This window comes from Acinonyx jubatus, chromosome C1, assembly GCF_027475565.1.
Source record: "Acinonyx jubatus isolate Ajub_Pintada_27869175 chromosome C1, VMU_Ajub_asm_v1.0, whole genome shotgun sequence".
NCBI lineage: Eukaryota > Metazoa > Chordata > Mammalia > Carnivora > Felidae > Acinonyx > Acinonyx jubatus.
The window spans coordinates 210,042,989-210,060,412 of NC_069381.1; the positions used below are offsets into that span (position 1 = coordinate 210,042,989).

The 17,424-nt window shown below is 43.7% G+C and overlaps 1 protein-coding gene across 14 annotated transcripts in view; it reads right to left on the minus strand.

Annotated features, from left to right (window-relative positions):
- Positions 1-213: 213 nt before the first annotated feature.
- Positions 214-17,424, minus strand: part of LOC106980996 (general transcription factor II-I repeat domain-containing protein 2-like) — a 29,900-nt gene continuing 12,689 nt past the window's right edge. For 7 of the 14 annotated variants that reach the window (XM_053215949.1, XM_053215947.1, XM_053215950.1 and 4 more), the window contains 2 exons: positions 11,975-12,132; positions 9,100-10,496 (listed from right to left, as the gene is read on the minus strand). In XM_053215949.1, coding sequence (XP_053071924.1) covers positions 9,277-10,496; positions 11,975-12,132 — 1,378 coding nt within the window. In that variant the 3' untranslated portion in view covers positions 9,100-9,276. The other 7 variants (XM_015079103.3, XM_015079102.3, XM_015079098.3 and 4 more) reach the window with 4 other exon arrangements.

The window sequence follows — 17,424 nt, forward strand, 5'->3', positions numbered from 1 at the left end:
ATTAGGGGCGCCTGGGTGGCTCAGTCGGTTAAGCGTCCGACTCCGGCTCAGGTCATGATCTCATGGTCCATGAGTTCGAGCCCCGCGTCAGGCTCTGTGCTGACAGCTCAGAGCCTGGAGCCTGTTTCAGATTCTGTGTCTCCCTCTCTCTCTGATCCTCCCTCGTTCATGCTCTGTCTCTCCCTGTCTCAAAAATAAATAAACGTTAAAAAAAAATTAAAAATGTATGTATATGAACCTTCAAGGAGAAATATAGCCCTCACATGGACCAGGACTGTATTATTCATAAACTGACAACGGAAGCTAAATCGGAAGGTAGCTTGGCAGACATGGAAGGCCAGCTGACCACCTTCACAATAGATCTAGAATCCTAACCCTCCTCACCATGTCGGTACTCCCATGAGAGTAAGATCTATTCCCAGTTCCCCGACTCTGCTTTCCAGCCCTGCCGGTTTTCTCTGAAATCTCCAGATTCACCCAGCCACATTCTGCTGAGGACATGAGTGTGAGTCTTTGACTCAGGTTGCCTCCCCTGAGATCACCGGCATCTCCAGAGCCCCCATGGGGTGTGGGGCCCTAGCCTGCTGTCTGGCAGAGCAGGAGCTCAGCAAATGTTTCTAGAGGGAACTGCAGTCAGGAAGAGCCTCGTTGAGGAGATGTCATCTAGGCTGAGACCATAAGGGTCTGTGGGATCTGTCAGCCTGGTGGGCAAGGGGAGAGTGCCCTGGGCAGGCACAACGGAATGTGCAAAAGCCTGGAGAGAGAGGGCTGGTGCCATGCTGAGGACTCAAGGGAGACTGAGGGGCTTGAAGACTCACGATCAAGAGGATGGGAAGAAAAGCTAGAGCAGATGGGGCTAGAGATGCAGATTAAAGATTAGATACCTTTCATTGTAAGCAGCTGCTCAAACTGTTTAAATACCCAAGGGGTTCATTGGCTCTCAGCACCACAAGGTTCTGGGTGCCCCGTCTCATAGCACTTCAGGGCTGGCTTGATCCGGCAGCTCAAAGATGTCGTCCTGTACCAGTTTTTTTTCATCTTTCTTTCCCCACTGTTCTGTGTCAGCTTCATGCTTAGACTAGCTTTCATCATGGTGTCAGTGTCTTTTGCTGCGGTCAAAAAAAGAACCTCATGTCTATACATCCTAGAGTCTAGAGGGAGCTAAAAAACATTTTTTCCAGCAGCCCCAGCTAAAAAAAAAAAAGTCATCTCCACTGGCCTTGGGTTAGAGGCCCACCCTGTCGCCCAGTAATGGGATTATGCTGGTCAGTATGGGCCTGGGCCACCTGCCCGAGCCCCAGGCCCAAGTGAGTCAGCACTTAGGCCAGTGGGTACCCTCAAAAATTATTAGGGACTAAGACAACAGAGAAGGGTTATGGGAGGCAAACACAGTAGTCAAAAACTCGAATTCTTCCTTTCATTTACTCATCTGTGCAGGGTATCATCTCTCTTTTGTGGGGTTGCAAGAACAGAGAAGTTTAAACGTGACAGTGAGGTGCTGCCATCATCATTGGGGTGCTGTGGCTGGTGTGACATCAGCAGAATGCCCCAGGGGACTGTTTCTCTTCAGTGAAGGAAGGGCAGCCTTGGTCACTTGGTCCTACGGAGCTGAGTTTCTCACTCTATCCAAGGTCCTGTTCTCGGAAGGGAGGTGCAGTGGCATGACATGGCCAGCAGGTGGCAGCGCCAAGGCAATTTCTGGTTCCCGCCAAGCCTGTGAGCCTGTTCTCCATAGAGAACCTGCTGGCTTCTCCAGACAGATCCTGAAGCAGCTGCGACTTCTTGGGGGCCCTGACTTTCAGGTGGCAGCAGGGCCAGCTTCATGGGTGTGTGATACATACTTTGGAGCGGCCTGGGACTGGTTTAGTGCTTCACTGTCGCTATCTTGAAATCTTAACAATTGTTAAGGGGGAAGATGGAGACCTTACATGGGGAGAATGGGGACCCTACAGGGGAAGGATGGCGATCCTACATGGGGAGAACGGGGACCCTACAGGGGAAGGATGGCGATCCTACATGGGGAGAACGGGGACCCTACAGGGGAAAGACAGGGACCCTACATTGGGGGAAAAATAAATCTCTCCAGTGAGGTCATCAGTGGCCTCCTGGTTGTTACATCTGCTGGAAACCTGGGTCTTATCTTAACTTGACCCCTTTGGTATCTGACACTCAAGGTCTCTATTCTATACAGTCTCAGGACTCCCCTCATTCTCCTCTGGGCTCTCTCCTCACTGCTTCACAGCCATCAATGTCCCCTGGGCTTCCTTCTATTTTTAATTTAAAAAAAAATTTTTTTTTATTGTTTGAGAGAGGACACGTACAAACAGGAGAGGGACAGAGGGACAGAGAGGGAGAGAATCTTAAGCAGGCTCCGCCCTGAGCTGTGAGATCATGACCTGAGCTGATATCAAGAGCCGGACCCTTAACTGACTGAGCCACCCAGGTTACCCTCCTTCCATTTTTTAAGAAGTCACCTACTAAGGTGTAATTTACATACAGTAAAACTCAACCATTTTGGGTGACAGTTCAATGAGTTTTCGTAAACATGTACAGTCATGGTATAATGAAGAAAGAATGCTGCCAGCCCCCCTTAAGTTTCCCTCATGCCCTCTCGTAGTCGGTCCCAGCCCCCACAACCCCTGATCCACTTGCTGTCTCTATGGTTTTGCCTTTTCAGGAAGGTAATGGAAATGGAATCATACAGCAGGTAGCCTTTGGGGCCCGGCTTCTTTCACTTACCATCAGGCCACTCCCACTTTTGAATCTTAGTTTTTGGTGTTCCAGGCACAGCCACAGCTTAAAGCACCACTCCCTGCTGAGGACACCCACGGCCTACCACTGCAGACCCTCAGCTTCCCTCAAACCAGCTCCTCTGCCTTCGTTCTCTCCGTTGGTCACCAAGCAAGAAGCCTGGGAGGCATCATTGACTTTTTCTGGTGTCCCTCCATATCCAGATGTCACCCTCCCGACAGTCCCCTCTGGCACTGCCTCTGTTCAGGCCCTGCCCACACCCTTGCTGATCTCCCTGCCTTCTCACCCTGGCCCTGTCCCATTCTGGTCTGCGGGTATCAGCTCCCAAGTGTAGCAAGCCAGGGCCCTCGCCCTCATCTGGCCTCTGCCTGTCTCTCCGTTCTCTCCTGTCTTCCCTGCTCCTTTCAACCCCACAACAGAGAGATGATACCCTGCACAGATGAGTAAATGAAAGGAAGACTTCGAGTTTTCGACTACTGTGGTTGCCTCCCCTAACTCTTCTCTGCTTAGTCCCTAATAATTTTTGAGGGTACCCACTGGCCTAAGTGCTGACACACCTGGGCCTAGGGCTCGGGCAGGTGGCCCAGGCCCACACTGATCAGCATAATCCCGTCACCTCCCCTCCTCAGAGCCTTGCATTGGCCAGATGTCCACCTTTCACTTCCCCCAAATAGTCCATGCTGTTTTTCATGCACAAGAGGCAAGACTATTCAACAACTTCACAAAAGCTGATGGTGAACTTGATGAAATGGAACTGTAGGTGAGTAAGCAGCACCATAACAGAGTAGCTCACAAGGTCTCCTAGCAATTTCCAAGAAACTGTTAAGTATAAAAAGCCAAGTGCAAAAGCGATCTATAGTAGGCTTCCTGTCATGTAAAGAAGGGGAACGTGTGAAAAGAAATACTGTAAGGATAAAGCAGAAACTAACTGAGGCTGGTTACCTGGCTGGCCACAGGGTGTGAAGGTGGGAGTGGGACAGGTGGAAGGCACGGGGAAGTGACGCTTCTCGGGACATGGCTGTATGGTTCTGACTTTTAGAATCATTACTATTGAAAACATTTTTTAATCAACAAGCAATTGGGGAAGAGGAGGGGTGGAGATGACACGAAGTGAAATATAAACAGGAACAAATGACCCCAAGTGTACTACAAATGAAATAACCCTGAGGACACGGGGACAACTCAAATAAGCAACTTTAGAAAAGAGTATTTAGACCAAATACCCTGAGACTAAAGAAAAAACGTGTACAATATTGTACCCTGAGTAGTAGGTTTATTTTTCATATCTGCACTAAGCGGATAAGAAAATTATACTGACTGGGGCACCTGGGTGGCTCAGTTGGTTAAGCGTCGACTCTTGGTTTCAGCGCAGGTCGTGATCTCATGGCTCATGAGTTCAAGCCCTGCGTCAGGCTCTGGGCTGACAGTGCGGAGCCTGCTTGGGATCTCTCTCTCCCTTCCTCTCTGCTTCCCCCACTCATGCTCTCTCTCTCTCTCAAAAATAAATAAACTTAAAAAATTATTTAAAAAAAGGAAAAAAAGAAAATTATACTAATAAAAGCCATATTTCTGTCATAAAAATGAGTTAAAAATATGGAAAGGGGATCAGCTAGAATAAACACTGTGGTGTTGGGCTGGAAGTAGAGCCATCATTGTGAACTCATAGTTTTCAAAATTACAGACAGATTTGTCAAAATAGCTTTTGGTATCTATGTGTATGTACATACATTTCCTGACCATCCACTGAGAGGGCCTGAAGGTCCTAATGCCCAACATCAATGACCTCACCCAGCACCCAGGTCTTGGTGTCTACTGCCATTCTGTAATGAAAGTCCCCAAGACTTCTTGGGGAATAGCCATATCTTCACGGCTGTGGCAAGGAAATTACAAGATAAGCCTCTAACACCTTGTGGTGCCAGAAGGTAAGGAAGGGTTCAAATAATAATGGGGACATGTAGACCCATATCAGTAGACACAGGAGGAAACCTGAATGGGCTCCCATGCCAAATCTGGGACAATCTGATAGACAAAATAAATAATGATCATAAAGGATTATAACCCTTAGAATAAGAAGCTATAGGATAAAATAAGAATCTGTGAGTCCATATGGATATAAATACTTGAATGAATGCAGAAAAAAATTAATGAGGGTGAAGGGAAAGGACTTCCTCATGGAATTCCAACCAATAAATATAGAATGAGCAAAATTGAAAACCACCATTTGGCAAATACCCCAGTGGTAAGTGTTTTAGGCAAGAATCAGCAATAGATGTTAAAATTAATAGGAGAAAGTAGGATAATAAACAGACTATTTAGAGAGTCTCTTAGTATCTGTCCATGAGATACTTATAAACAAGTAATATTATAGTGAAGGAACCTGACAGAAACCATCTTAAGCAAATGATCAAAGATAACATCACCAGGAATGGGGCAAATGGACTCCATATGCCTCCTGATATGACACTGAGGATACAACATTTTGGGGTAAGGGTATCACATAAGTGGAAACAAAAAAGGAGAGGGAGGGGTTGCCTGGGGGGGGGGGGCGGTCGTTCTAAGGTGGGTCAGGAGAGGCTTCTCTGAGGAGGCAACACTGAAGCTCTGACCTGGGTGGTCAGGAGACCCGGAGAGGAATATTCCAGGAACAGCTATGCAAAGGACTCAAGGCACAGAAAGAAGGCAAGTATCAGGTGTGCAGCCAAGAGCAAAGTGGGTAAGAAATCAGGGAGACAGGAGAGCCCCTATTACATATGGCTTTGTAGTCCCATCGTAGGTGAGGAGTTTGGGTTTTTTTTCCTCTTTATTTTAAATTTTTTAATGTTTATTTATCTTTGAGAGAGACAGAGAGAGACGGAGAGAGAGAGAGAGAGACAGACAGAGAAAGAGGGAGACACAGAATCCAAAGCAGGTTCCAGGCTCTGAGCTGTCAGCACAGAGCCTGACGCGAGGCTCAAACTGACAAACCTCAAGATCATGACCTGAGCCAAAGTCGGATGCTCAACTGACTGACCCACTCAGGCACCCCCTCCTTTTTTTTTTTTACTGGGTAAAGTACAAATAACATGTCATCTTAATTATCTTTAAGTGTATAGTTCAATGGTATTAAATGTATTTGTAATATTGTGCAATTACTACCACCATCCATCTCCAGAACTCTTTTCATCTTGCAAAGCTAAAACTCTATACCCACTAAACACGAAGCCCTTCCCCCCCATTCCCCCCCCCCCCCCGCACTAGGATCCTGACTGACGACTCTAAGCTCCTAAGTGGAATCATCCTATATTTGTTTGTTTTGTGATTGGCTTATTTTACTCAGCATGATGTTCTTAAGGTTCATCCATGTTGGAACATGTGTCAGAACTTTCTTCTTTTTTAAGGCCAAATGATATTCCAATTTTATGTATATACCACATGTTGCTTATGCATTCATCCGTTGGGAGACCCTTGGGTTGCATCCATGCTTTAGCTGTTGTGAACATGGGTATACAAATATCTGTTCAAGACCCTGCTTTCAGGTCTTCTGGGTATACACCCAACAGTGGAATTGCTGGATCAGATGCCAATTCTATTTTTAAATTTTGAGGAATCACCATATTGTTTTCCACAGTGGTTGCACTATTTCCCATTCTCACCAACAGAGTACAAGGGTTCCAATTACCCTATAGCCTCTCCAACACTTGTTTTCTGTTTGCTGTTGTTGTTTGTGTTATAGTAGCCCCCTAATGAATGTGAGGTGGTATCTCATTGTAGTTTCAATCTGCATATCCCTATTGATCAGTGATGCTAAGCATCTTTTCATGTGCTTACTGGCCATTTGTACATCTTCTTTGAAGAAATGTCTGTACAAGTCCTTTGACCACTTAATTGGGGTTTTTTTTTTTTTGTTGTTGAGTTAGAGGAGTTTGACTTTTATTATAAATGATGTAGGGAAGCATCAGAGAATGTTAAGTAGGGGAGTAATGTGACTTAATATGATTTTGTTTTGACTTATTTTTTGGTAACTCTATGAAGACTATTTTGGAAGCCAAGAATTGTAGATGGGGAAACCAGAAGCAGGGAGACCAGGTAGGGGCTTTTGCAGGAGTTCAAGCAAGAGATGACAACGGTCCTAACTAGGGTAGTGTTCACTACTAATGGGATTGTAGAGAAGTGGGAAGATTGGAAACCTTGGTTAAGTAGTATAATCAAGATTTGGCAATAGAAATGGGAAGTAAGTTAAGGAGGAGTCCAAGATGACTGCCAGGTTTCTGCCTTGAGCCAGAACTGGGTGGATGATGGCACCATTCACTAAAATAAAGAAAACTAGAAAAGAATTGGCTTAAGAGTTTGGGGAGAGAAATGATGAATTAAATCATCAACACCATGCATTGAAAGGGCCTGTGGGACATCCCAGTGGAGAGGTCCAGCGGCTTCCAGGCTGACATTTAGAAAGAAGTGCAGGGCTGGAGATTCTATGCTGAAAGCTTGCACATAACTGAAGCCATGGGACTAGATGGTCCCAAGCTGGGGTTCTAGGGTCTGGAGACTTCCTGAAAGTGTGATAAAAACACACGTGTAGGTACATGTGTGCATAGTTTTGGAAAAGGGTTTGTATCTCTTGAAGTTTATTTATTTTTTGTGGGGGAGGGGCAGAGAGAGAGAGAGAGAGAGAGAGAGAGAGAGAGAGAGAGAGAGAGAGAATCCCAAACAGACTCCATGCTATCTGTGAGTGGGTGGAGCTGACCCAGGACTCCATCTCAGGAACCATGAGATCATGACCTGAACCAAAACCAAGAGTCGGACACTTAACAGACTGAGCCACCTAGGCGTCTTGGGTTGGTATCTTTTAAGTGTTGCTTTAAGAGAGCCCTGACTGACCTCCCCTGTCCCCTGCCCACCCCCGCCCCCATGCTAAAAGCCACCAGTAAATTGTAGGGAAGAAAAGTCACTGGAGGAAAATCATCATTTAAAGGACAGAGGAAGGAGAGGGCCTGAGAAGCAGCATTCCGAGAGGAAGGAGGAAAATGAGAGTGAGATTTCAAGGAGAGGGAAGGGAGGGCAGTGGTGGCAAATGGTGCAGAGATTAAGGTCAGATCTAGAAAGCTGAGCTTCTTCATGCTCATTAATGGTCCCAGAACCTCTGCCCAAAGGCTGTCCTGAGTGTCATCAGACGTAATCTCCCATTCCTTCCCCAGAAAACAGGGTGTTTCTCTGGCCTTCTCAGAGCCTGGCAGAACAGAAAAATCAATCCTATGGCTTATGTGACGCCAAGAGAACTCACCCTGGCTGCCAAAGGCCCGTCAGCACACACCTGATGCAATCAGATAAACTCAACTTTGAGCTTGGAAGACTGACAGATGCTTAGGATTTCACTGTTAAGAGGGGAGGGGGGAAGGAGAACAGAACACAAAATGATTCAGACATAATGCACTCAACCATATAAAATAATTCATAGGAAGTGAAAGGAAACAAACATATTTAAATATTTATAGGGGTTACCTTTGGTTGTTGACATTATAGACTTTTCCCTCTATTTCTTTATAGTTTCCAAATGTTCTACAATAAGTACATTTCACTTTCATAATTGGACTATTTAAAAAAATTTTTTTTTAGAGAGAGAGCGAGCGAGCACAAGCAGGGGAAGGGCAGAGGGAGAGGGAGACACAGAATCCTAAACAGGCTCCAGGCTCTGAGCTGTCAGCACAGAGCCCGACATGGGCCTCGAACCCACGGACCGTGAGATCGTGACCTGAGCTGATGTTGGACGCTTAACCAACTGAGCCGCCCGGGCGCCTCATAATTGGACTATTTAAAATACAGTGTCTGTAACAGTGAGCAGTCATGTCCCAATTTCACAGTGGAAAAACACATTTTGGGTCACAGACCTTTGTAAGGTGCTGCTGGTACCTATGGGCCTTCTCCCCAGAATGATGCTCATAAGCTCTTCGACACGGACACCTCATTCTGCATCCCCTTGGGGGCGGCCCTGATGGGGAGGAAATGCCTATCTGTGCCTGTAAGAGGCAGAATGGCTGTGGGACCAGCCACAACTTCTTTTAATGCTGACCAACAACACTGAAATTTCAAAGAAATGTGTAAATCCAAAATGGAAGCACCAAAAGAGAAGCCGAGGGGCCAGTATTGGCTATGCTGTCCCAGCTCTCTCCAGGGAGGGGGCTGAGTCTGTCATCCTTGGGGATAGAGCTGCTCTAGGCCTCTAAACACCCCATTCATCCAGCGGACTCCCTGGTTCACATCCCCGGTTCACAAGTGCCTTTGGGAAAAACGCGATTGCTTCTAGGGCAGAGGTTTACCAACGTGAATCACTCTTCAGGGCCAGAAAGGTACGGCAGGGGAAAAATAAACCGCCAAGGTATAATCAAACTTTATTTTATACGTGATAAGATACAAACATAGGATGCCAGAGATTGTGGTTTAAATTTGACAGTGAACAATTTGGAAATCGAAATAATCAAAGTCTCATAATGTATTACTCCTTAGATTTGAAATCCAAAACGTGACATTCTTTTCTTAAGCCCCGAGGTGTCATTCGACGCCAGGGTGTGTATCTGGTGCAGCGACATGCCGCAGGGAAGTCACCCCTGAATCTTTTAAGTGGGGGCAATACTTAGTAGTTTTCTGTTGTTTCATAACTGAAAATAGCTGCTCACAAACGTAGGTACTTCCAAACATGGACAGAATCTTTGCACAATGGTTCTTATATTTAGGGTAACCATTCCCAAGGTGTTTGTAGAATTCTGGGATTCCGACACAGTCGTATTTCGTTTTCAGTATCGTGTTGCACTGTAGTTCAATAACCTCCATCTGTAGCTCCTCGCTCACGTTGTTAATATTAACTGAGAAAGGTGAACTGAACAACGTCAGCTCGCTTTCATAAAGTTTGAAATCAGAGAACCGTTTTTGGAACTCAGTCTTCAACTCTTTAATTCTGGGAATATAGTTCAGGCCATCTCTTTCATTTTCGGAAACTAATTTCAGCGTGGGGAAGTGGGCCAGATTGTTCCTTGCCAAATGAGTCTCCCAAAGACACAGTTTCATTAAAAACGAGTGAATTGAGTCATACATCTGCGTAACCACTTGTGAACGCCTTTGCAGGGAGATATCCAACATGTTTAGGTAAGTCATAATGTCAACCAGAAAGACTAAGTCTTTGACCCAATCTTTGCTAGTAAGCTGGGGAACAGGTTTTCCTTTAGAAGACATGAAAAAATCAATTTCTTCCAACAGTTCGAAAAACCGCCTTAACACCATGCCACGACTCAGCCACTTAAGTCCCACGGAGAACAAGCTTCCATACTGTGCATCTAACTCACTGAACAAAGCACTGAACTCTCTGTGGTCTGAGCCATGGGAACGTATCCAGGTTATGGTGTGAATTACTATGTCCATGACATGATCCATTTTTAACTTTTTAGTGCAAAGTGACTCCTGGAGTATGAGGCCGTGCACAGACTTAAGCTCTGTGTCTTTGCAAAGCCCTGACACCTTAGATTTAAGTTCTGTAACAAGTTGTTCAACACTAACCAGTGCAGAATTGCCATCGGTACTAACACTGACTAATTTCGACCAGTCTACATTAAATTTTTTAAGACTTTCCTCAACACATACAAATAATTCGTTTCCTGATGAGGTGCCTGTCATGGGTACCATGTCCAAAAGCTCTTCGGTCACATCAAAAGTTTCGTCAACACCACGAATAAATACAGCCAGTTGGGGGGCATTATCTACATCAGCCCCTTCATGAGCTGCAATGGAGAAAGCCACAAATGATTTACCTTTTCCTCGCAACTTGTCCTGTAAGTTCCCAGCCACATCGCCAACGTGCTGCGGAACAATATTAGCACTTAGTCTTATGTTCGCAAATGCGTGTCTCTGTTCAGGGCACATAATCTCCACGGCACTCAATAGACATTACTTTATAAACTTGCCATCTGTAAAAGGTTTGGACGCCCGGGCAATTTTCTCACTTAATACGTAACTGCATTTCATAGCAGCATCACTTATTTTATTCACGTTCAAAAGGACATCATGTTGAAATTTCAGTCTTTTTTTCAGCTCATTTAGTTTTTTATCACGCATCTTTTCTGTATATCCCTCATGGTTCCTGCTGTGGTTTGTTTCATAATGGTGTCTGAGGTGATACTCCTTCGACACAGACACTCTTTGTTTGCATATTAAACACGTAGGGACATTCTTTACCTCCACAAAGAAATAGGCTCGCTCCCATTTTTCTTGAAATGTGTGGCTTTCTTGTTCTAGCTTTCGTTTTCCCACTTTTGAAAGAGACAAATGCATAAGAAATATTAACATGTCACCTTCGCTAATGCTTTGCAAGAAAAAAGTACTGACTCTATTTTTGCAAAGTGTAAGTGTGTTGTTCGCTCCTTCAGTTAGGGAAGAACTTAGTGAATGGTGGGGGTTGTAGTCAACAGCTAAGAGGAAGCCTCTGATTTTCCTGTGCAGATGACTGCAGACATGTAGGAATGCAGCCCCAGGGCCACCAGATTTTCTGATGCAGCAGCAAAAGAAGCTGGAAATCCAGATTTCTATGTGAAATTTCTTGATTTTTAAAAATATTCATAATAAATTGTGGGGTTTTTTCCCCCCTGTAAATACTGTAGAAGCCATTATGACTACTCACTAGATTAGGCAGATTAGGGACTCGTTTGGGGTCTCTGGTTTAAACCTGACAAAAACTCTACTTGAAGAGAATTAAATATCTAATTTCTGAAACCACAGCTTTACGAACCTGTCCAAACACAATCCTAGAGAGCCCCCAAGAAGGGGAGCTAAGCTGATGTATCTCAAAGTGCTGTGTTTTTGCAGACTTCAAGGTTACAGTTAACTAGGACAATACTCATTAACTTGATCGGAGGACTTACCCATTTTTAATACAGGGAGAAATTGTATTTAAGTGTCCCTATCCTGAGGGGCTCTGGGTGGCTCAGCCAGTTAAGCATCGGCTCTTAGTTTCAGCTCAAGCCACGATCTCACAGTTCGTGAGTTTGAGCCCCGCGTAGGGCTCTGTGCTGGCAGCGTGGAACTTGCTTGGAATCCTCTCTTCCCCTCTCTCTTTGCCCCTCCCCTGCTCTCGCTCTCTCAAAATAAATAAACTTAAAAAACAAAAAAGTGTCCCTATCCTGATTCCAGCCCCTCTCTGGGGAACCCGGCTGACAACCCGACCCTGGCAAGTTTCAGTCTACAGAGCTTTAGCGTCCCTTACTTCTCCGCGTGCTGTTCTTCCAGCCTCTCTCTTCTTGGCCTTGACTTTTCTCTCCAACAGGGTCCAGAGCTATGGCAAGCCCTCCAATCTTTGTTCCTTGCTTGTCTTCCAAGGCCCTCTCTGCATCAGCCTGTGATTTGAAGTCAGCATAGGCGATCCTGCAATTGTGGGGACCGGGTGGAGGGGAGAAGAAAGCATAGTCAGCATTCAGTACTTTTGGCTTCTGAATTAGTAATACATACAAGATTCAAAAGGCAAAAGGTAGAAAAGGATATGGTGCAGTGTGCCTTCTGCCCAACTTCTAGCCTCAGAGGCAACATGCTGTACATATAAAAGCAAATGTACACATATACACACTCTGTGTTTGTTAATGTTTTTATTTATTTTTGAGACAGAGACAGAGTGCGAGCAGGGGAGGGGCAGAGAGAGGGAGATACAGAATCTGAGGCAGGCTCCAGGCTCTGAGCTATCAGCACAGAACCCGACGCAGGGCTCAAACTCATGAACCATGAGATCATGACCTGAGCCAAAGTTAGACACTCAACCGGCTGAGCCACCCAGGTGCCCCACACTCTATTTTTTAAAGCTTTACTGAGATATAATTCATGTATCATAAAACTCATCCATTTAAAGTGCACAGTGAGGGGCACCTGGCTGGCTCTATCAGTGAAGCATGTGACTTGTGATCTCCAGGTTATAAGTTCAAGCCCCATGTTGGGTGCAGGGATGACTTAAAAATAAAATAGTGTACAATGACTTCTAATGTATTTATAGAATTCTATAACCATCACGATAATCCAATTTCGGCAGATTTTTATCATCTCCCAAAATGTCCGTCAGTGGTTACTCCTCGTTCTCCCAAGTCATACCCAACCCTTGGCCCAACCGCTATGCTATTTGCCTATTCTGGACATCTCATACAAATGGGATCGTAGGACTGTGCAATCTTTTGTGAGTGGCTTCTTTCATGTAGCCGAATGTTTTTCAGATCCTCCATGTTGTAGCATATGTTACTATTTCATTCCTTTTTATGACAGAACAGTATTATGTTGCATGGAAGGACCACATTTTGTTTATCCATTCATTTGCTGGTGGACATTTGGGGTTGTTTCCACTTTGGGGCTAGTAAGGATGAAGCTGATATGAACATTTGTCGAAACGTGTGGATTTACGTTTTCATTCCTTTTGGGTGCGCACCTAGTGGCAGAATTGCTGCACCATATGGCAACTCTATGTTTAACATTTTCGGAAACCGCCAAACCGTTTTCCAAAGCAACGGCCCTATTTCACGTTCCCGCCAGCAATGAACGAAGGTTCCAAGTTCCCCATATCCTTGCCCACACTTGTTATGGCCTGCCATTTTTTATAGCCACTCTACTGGTTGTGAAGTAGGATCACACCATGGTTTTGATTTGCATTTCCCTAACGACTCATGTCGAGCATCTTTTCATGTTCTTATTGGGCACTTTTACACCTTGTTTGGAGAAATGTCCATTCAAGCGCTTTGTCCATTTTTTTAAAAAATGTTTGTTTATAAAAAATGATAAAAATAAAGATGTTTACTTATTTTTGAGAGAAAGAGTGATCGCAAGCAGGGAGGGGTAGAATGAGAGGGAGAGAGAGCATCCCAAGCAGGCTCCACATTCAGCGCAGAGCCCAACGTGGGGCGCGATCCCACACCTTGTGATTATGACCTATGCCGAAATCAAGAGTCAGACTCTTAACCGAGTGAGTCATCAGGCACCCCAAGCCCTTTGCCCATTTTTTAATTGGGTTGTCTTATTATTGAGTTCTAAGAGTTCTTCACATATTCTGAAGATAAGTCCTTTAACAGACACATGATTTGCAATATTTTCTCCCAGTCTGTGGAGTTTTTTGTATAGTGTCCTTTGAAGTACAAATGTTTTTAATTTTAATAAAGCCCAACCTGTCAATCTTCCATCACCTGTGCAACACTCTAACCTAAGATCACAATGATTTACTCCTGTGTTTCTGCCACAATCTTGTTTTAGCTCTTATGTTTTAGGTCTTTGATCTGTTTTTAACATTTGTGTTTTCTACACAAAATACAACCTCCACTGTATTTTTACATAAAAAGTAGAATATCACACACACTGTTCTATATTTTGCCTTTATATTGGACATTATTTCCCATCAGTACACAAAATGCTGTTTCACTTCTTTTTACAACTGTATACTAGAATATCTTTTGGATCTACCAGAAAATTTTAGTCAGTTTTCTATTGACAGATATTCAGGTCAATTCTAATTTTGCACAACCAATTTTGTAACACATTATGTCACACTTGTCTGACTCTATCTGCAGGATAAAACAGTACGTGCAACTATAACAGATACTAACTCATCTCTATAGACTTCACCGATATCCCTTCTACCAACGAAGTCCGAGCATGCCAGTTTCTCCAACCCTCTAGCACTGTGATGATACATTTTTTGATCTGTGAACATCTAACAGGTAGGAAGTTGCATCTACATTAAATTAATTAAAATTACATTTTAATTAACAATTCTTTTAGTATGAATGAGGATGGGTGTCTTATGTTCAAAATTCCTTTGGGAATGCAAGCTGGTGCAGCCGTCTGGAAAACAGTATGGAAGTTCCTCAAAAAACTAAAAATAGAACTACGCTAAGACCCAGCAACTGCACTACTAGGCATTTAACCAAGGGATACAGGTGTGCTGTTTTGAAGGGACACATGCACCCCCATGTTTATAGCAGCACTATCAACAATAGTCAAAGTATGGAAAGAGCCCAAATGTCCATCGATGGATGAACGGATAAAGAAGATGTGGTATATATATATATATATATATATATATATATATATACATATATATATATATATACACACATATATACACATACATACATACATACATACATACAATGGAGTATTACTCGGCAATCAAAAAGAATGAAATCTTGCCATTTGCAACTATGTGGATGGAACTGGAGGGTATTACACTAAGTGAAATTAGTCAGAGAAAGACAAAAATCATATGACTTCACTCACATGAAGACTTTAAGAGACAAAACAGGTGAACATAAGGGAAGGGAAGCAAAGATAATATAAAAACAGGGAGGGGGACAAACCAGAAGAGACTCTTAAATACAGAGAACTGAGGGTTAGGGAGGGGGTGTGGGAGGGGGGATGGGCTAAATGGGTAAGGGGCACTAAGGAATCTACTTCTGAAGTCATTGTTGCACTATATGCTAATTTGGATGTAAATTTAAAAAAATAAAAAATAAAACAAGTTAATAAAAATAAATAAAATTTAAAAATAAAGGAAAAAGATACACATAAAAAAAAATTCCTTTTCTGTGACCTACCTGTTCATACTTTGCCAATATTTTTACTGGATTGTTGGTCTTTTTCTCATTGATTTGTAAGATGCACTTTATCAACAAAATTAGCCCTCAGTTGTTTTTTTTTTCATTTCTTTAATGTTTATTTTTTTTGAGAGAGAAAGACACAGTGTGAGTGGGGGAGGGGCAGAGAGAGAGGAAGACACAGAATCCAAAGCGGGTTCCAGGCTCTGAGCTGTCAGCAAGAGCCTGACGCAGAGCTTGAACTCATGGACTGAGGGACCATGACGAAGAGCCAAAGTCGGAAGGTTAATCGACTGAGCCACCCAGGCACCCCGATTAGCCCTCAGTTTTGATAGAAATTACAAATTTTTTTTCCTGGTTTGTCACTTGTCTTTTGACTTTGCTTAAGGGATTTTTTTCCCCCACATAGAAATACTTTATATTTATGCAGTCAAACTTATCTACTCTTTTAGGACTTCCAGGATTTGTGTCACACTCAACGGGTCTTCCCCTGCTGAAGATTAAAAACAAACAAACAGCAGAGTCCAGCTGGTTCAGTTGGAAGAGCATGTGACTCTTGATCTTGGGATTGTGAGTTCCAGCCCCCCATTGGATGTAGAGATTACTTAAAAATAAAATCTTTAAAAACAAACAAAACAAAAACATTCTCCATGTCTTCCTCTAGTACTTTATGATTCCATACTTTCAACGTAAACCTTCATGAAACTGTAACTTACTTCGGTGAAAGATAAGTAGAAAGGATCTGCTGAGTAAGAATATTCTTGAAGAATGTACCACACTCGATTCTGACATAGGTATTAGGCTTTATTTAATACGGCCATGGATTCCTTGGCTTCCGCTATCTCCCCTTTATAATAATTCTTCATGTAAAGGAATGATTCTGAAGACTTACGTATATGTAATCAAAACTTATTTAAATATCATTAGAGAAATTCTATGGTTTTTGGCAGCAATTTGTTGTTGTTTTCCAGTGTTTCTGACTGTAAGCATGGCAGAGTCCCCAAATCTCCTCACAGAAAACACTGACAATAGCTAATTGCTAACAATATGGGATTCATCCTTTCAGACTTGTTTTCTGAATTGGTAGGATTCTTTTCTAGAGATGTTATTCAGAATATACTGGTATAGACTATTTTAGAGTTTACCTACTCCAACAATTTTCACTCAAATGTATCTGTAACTCTGATATGCAAGCTGCACCTCATTAAGAATTCCTCCAAAATAGGGGCCTCTGAGTGGCTCAGTTGGTGGAGCATGGGACTCTTGATCTAGGGGTTGTAAGTTCGAGCCTCACAGTGGGTAGAGATTACTTAAAAATAAAATCTTAAGGGCTGCCTTAAAATAGGAGTACCTGGGTGGCTCAGTAGGTTAAGCATCCAACTTCGGCTCAGGTCATGATCTCACGGTTCATGGGTTCAAGCCCCACATCAGGCTCTGTGCTGACAGCTTGGAGCCTGGAGCCTGCTTCAGATTCTGTGTCTCCCTCTCTCTCTGCTCTTCCCCCACTCACGTTCTGTCTCCCTCCCTCAAAAATAAACATTAAAAATTTTTTTTAATAAAATTTTAATGGGCACCTGGATGGCTCAGTCAATTAAGCGTCCAACTCGTGATGTTGCCTCAGGTCATGATTTCACGGTTCATGAGTTCAAGTCCCACATAGGGCTCTGTGCAGATGATACAGAGCCTGCTTGGGATCCTCTCTCTCCCTCTCTCTCTGCCCCTTCCCCACTCATTCTTTTTCTTTCAAAATAAAAAAAACGTAAAAAAAATTATCAAAATCTTAAAAAAAAAAAAAAGAGGGTTGTGTGGGTGGCTCAGTCAGTTAAGCATCTCACTCTTGATCTCAGCTCAGGTCTTGATCTTAGGGTTCTAACTTCAAGCCTTACATGAGGCAGTTTTGAGCTTACTTTAAAAAAAGGGGGAGGTGGTGGTGGTGCCGGGGTGGCACAGTCAGTTAAGCGTCTGACTTCCACTCAGGTCATGATCTCATAGTTTGTGAGTTTGAGCCCCACATCGGACTCTGCGCTGACGGCTCAGAGCCTGGAGCCTGCTTCGGATTCTGTGTCTCCCTCTCTCTCTGCCCCTCCCCCACTCATAC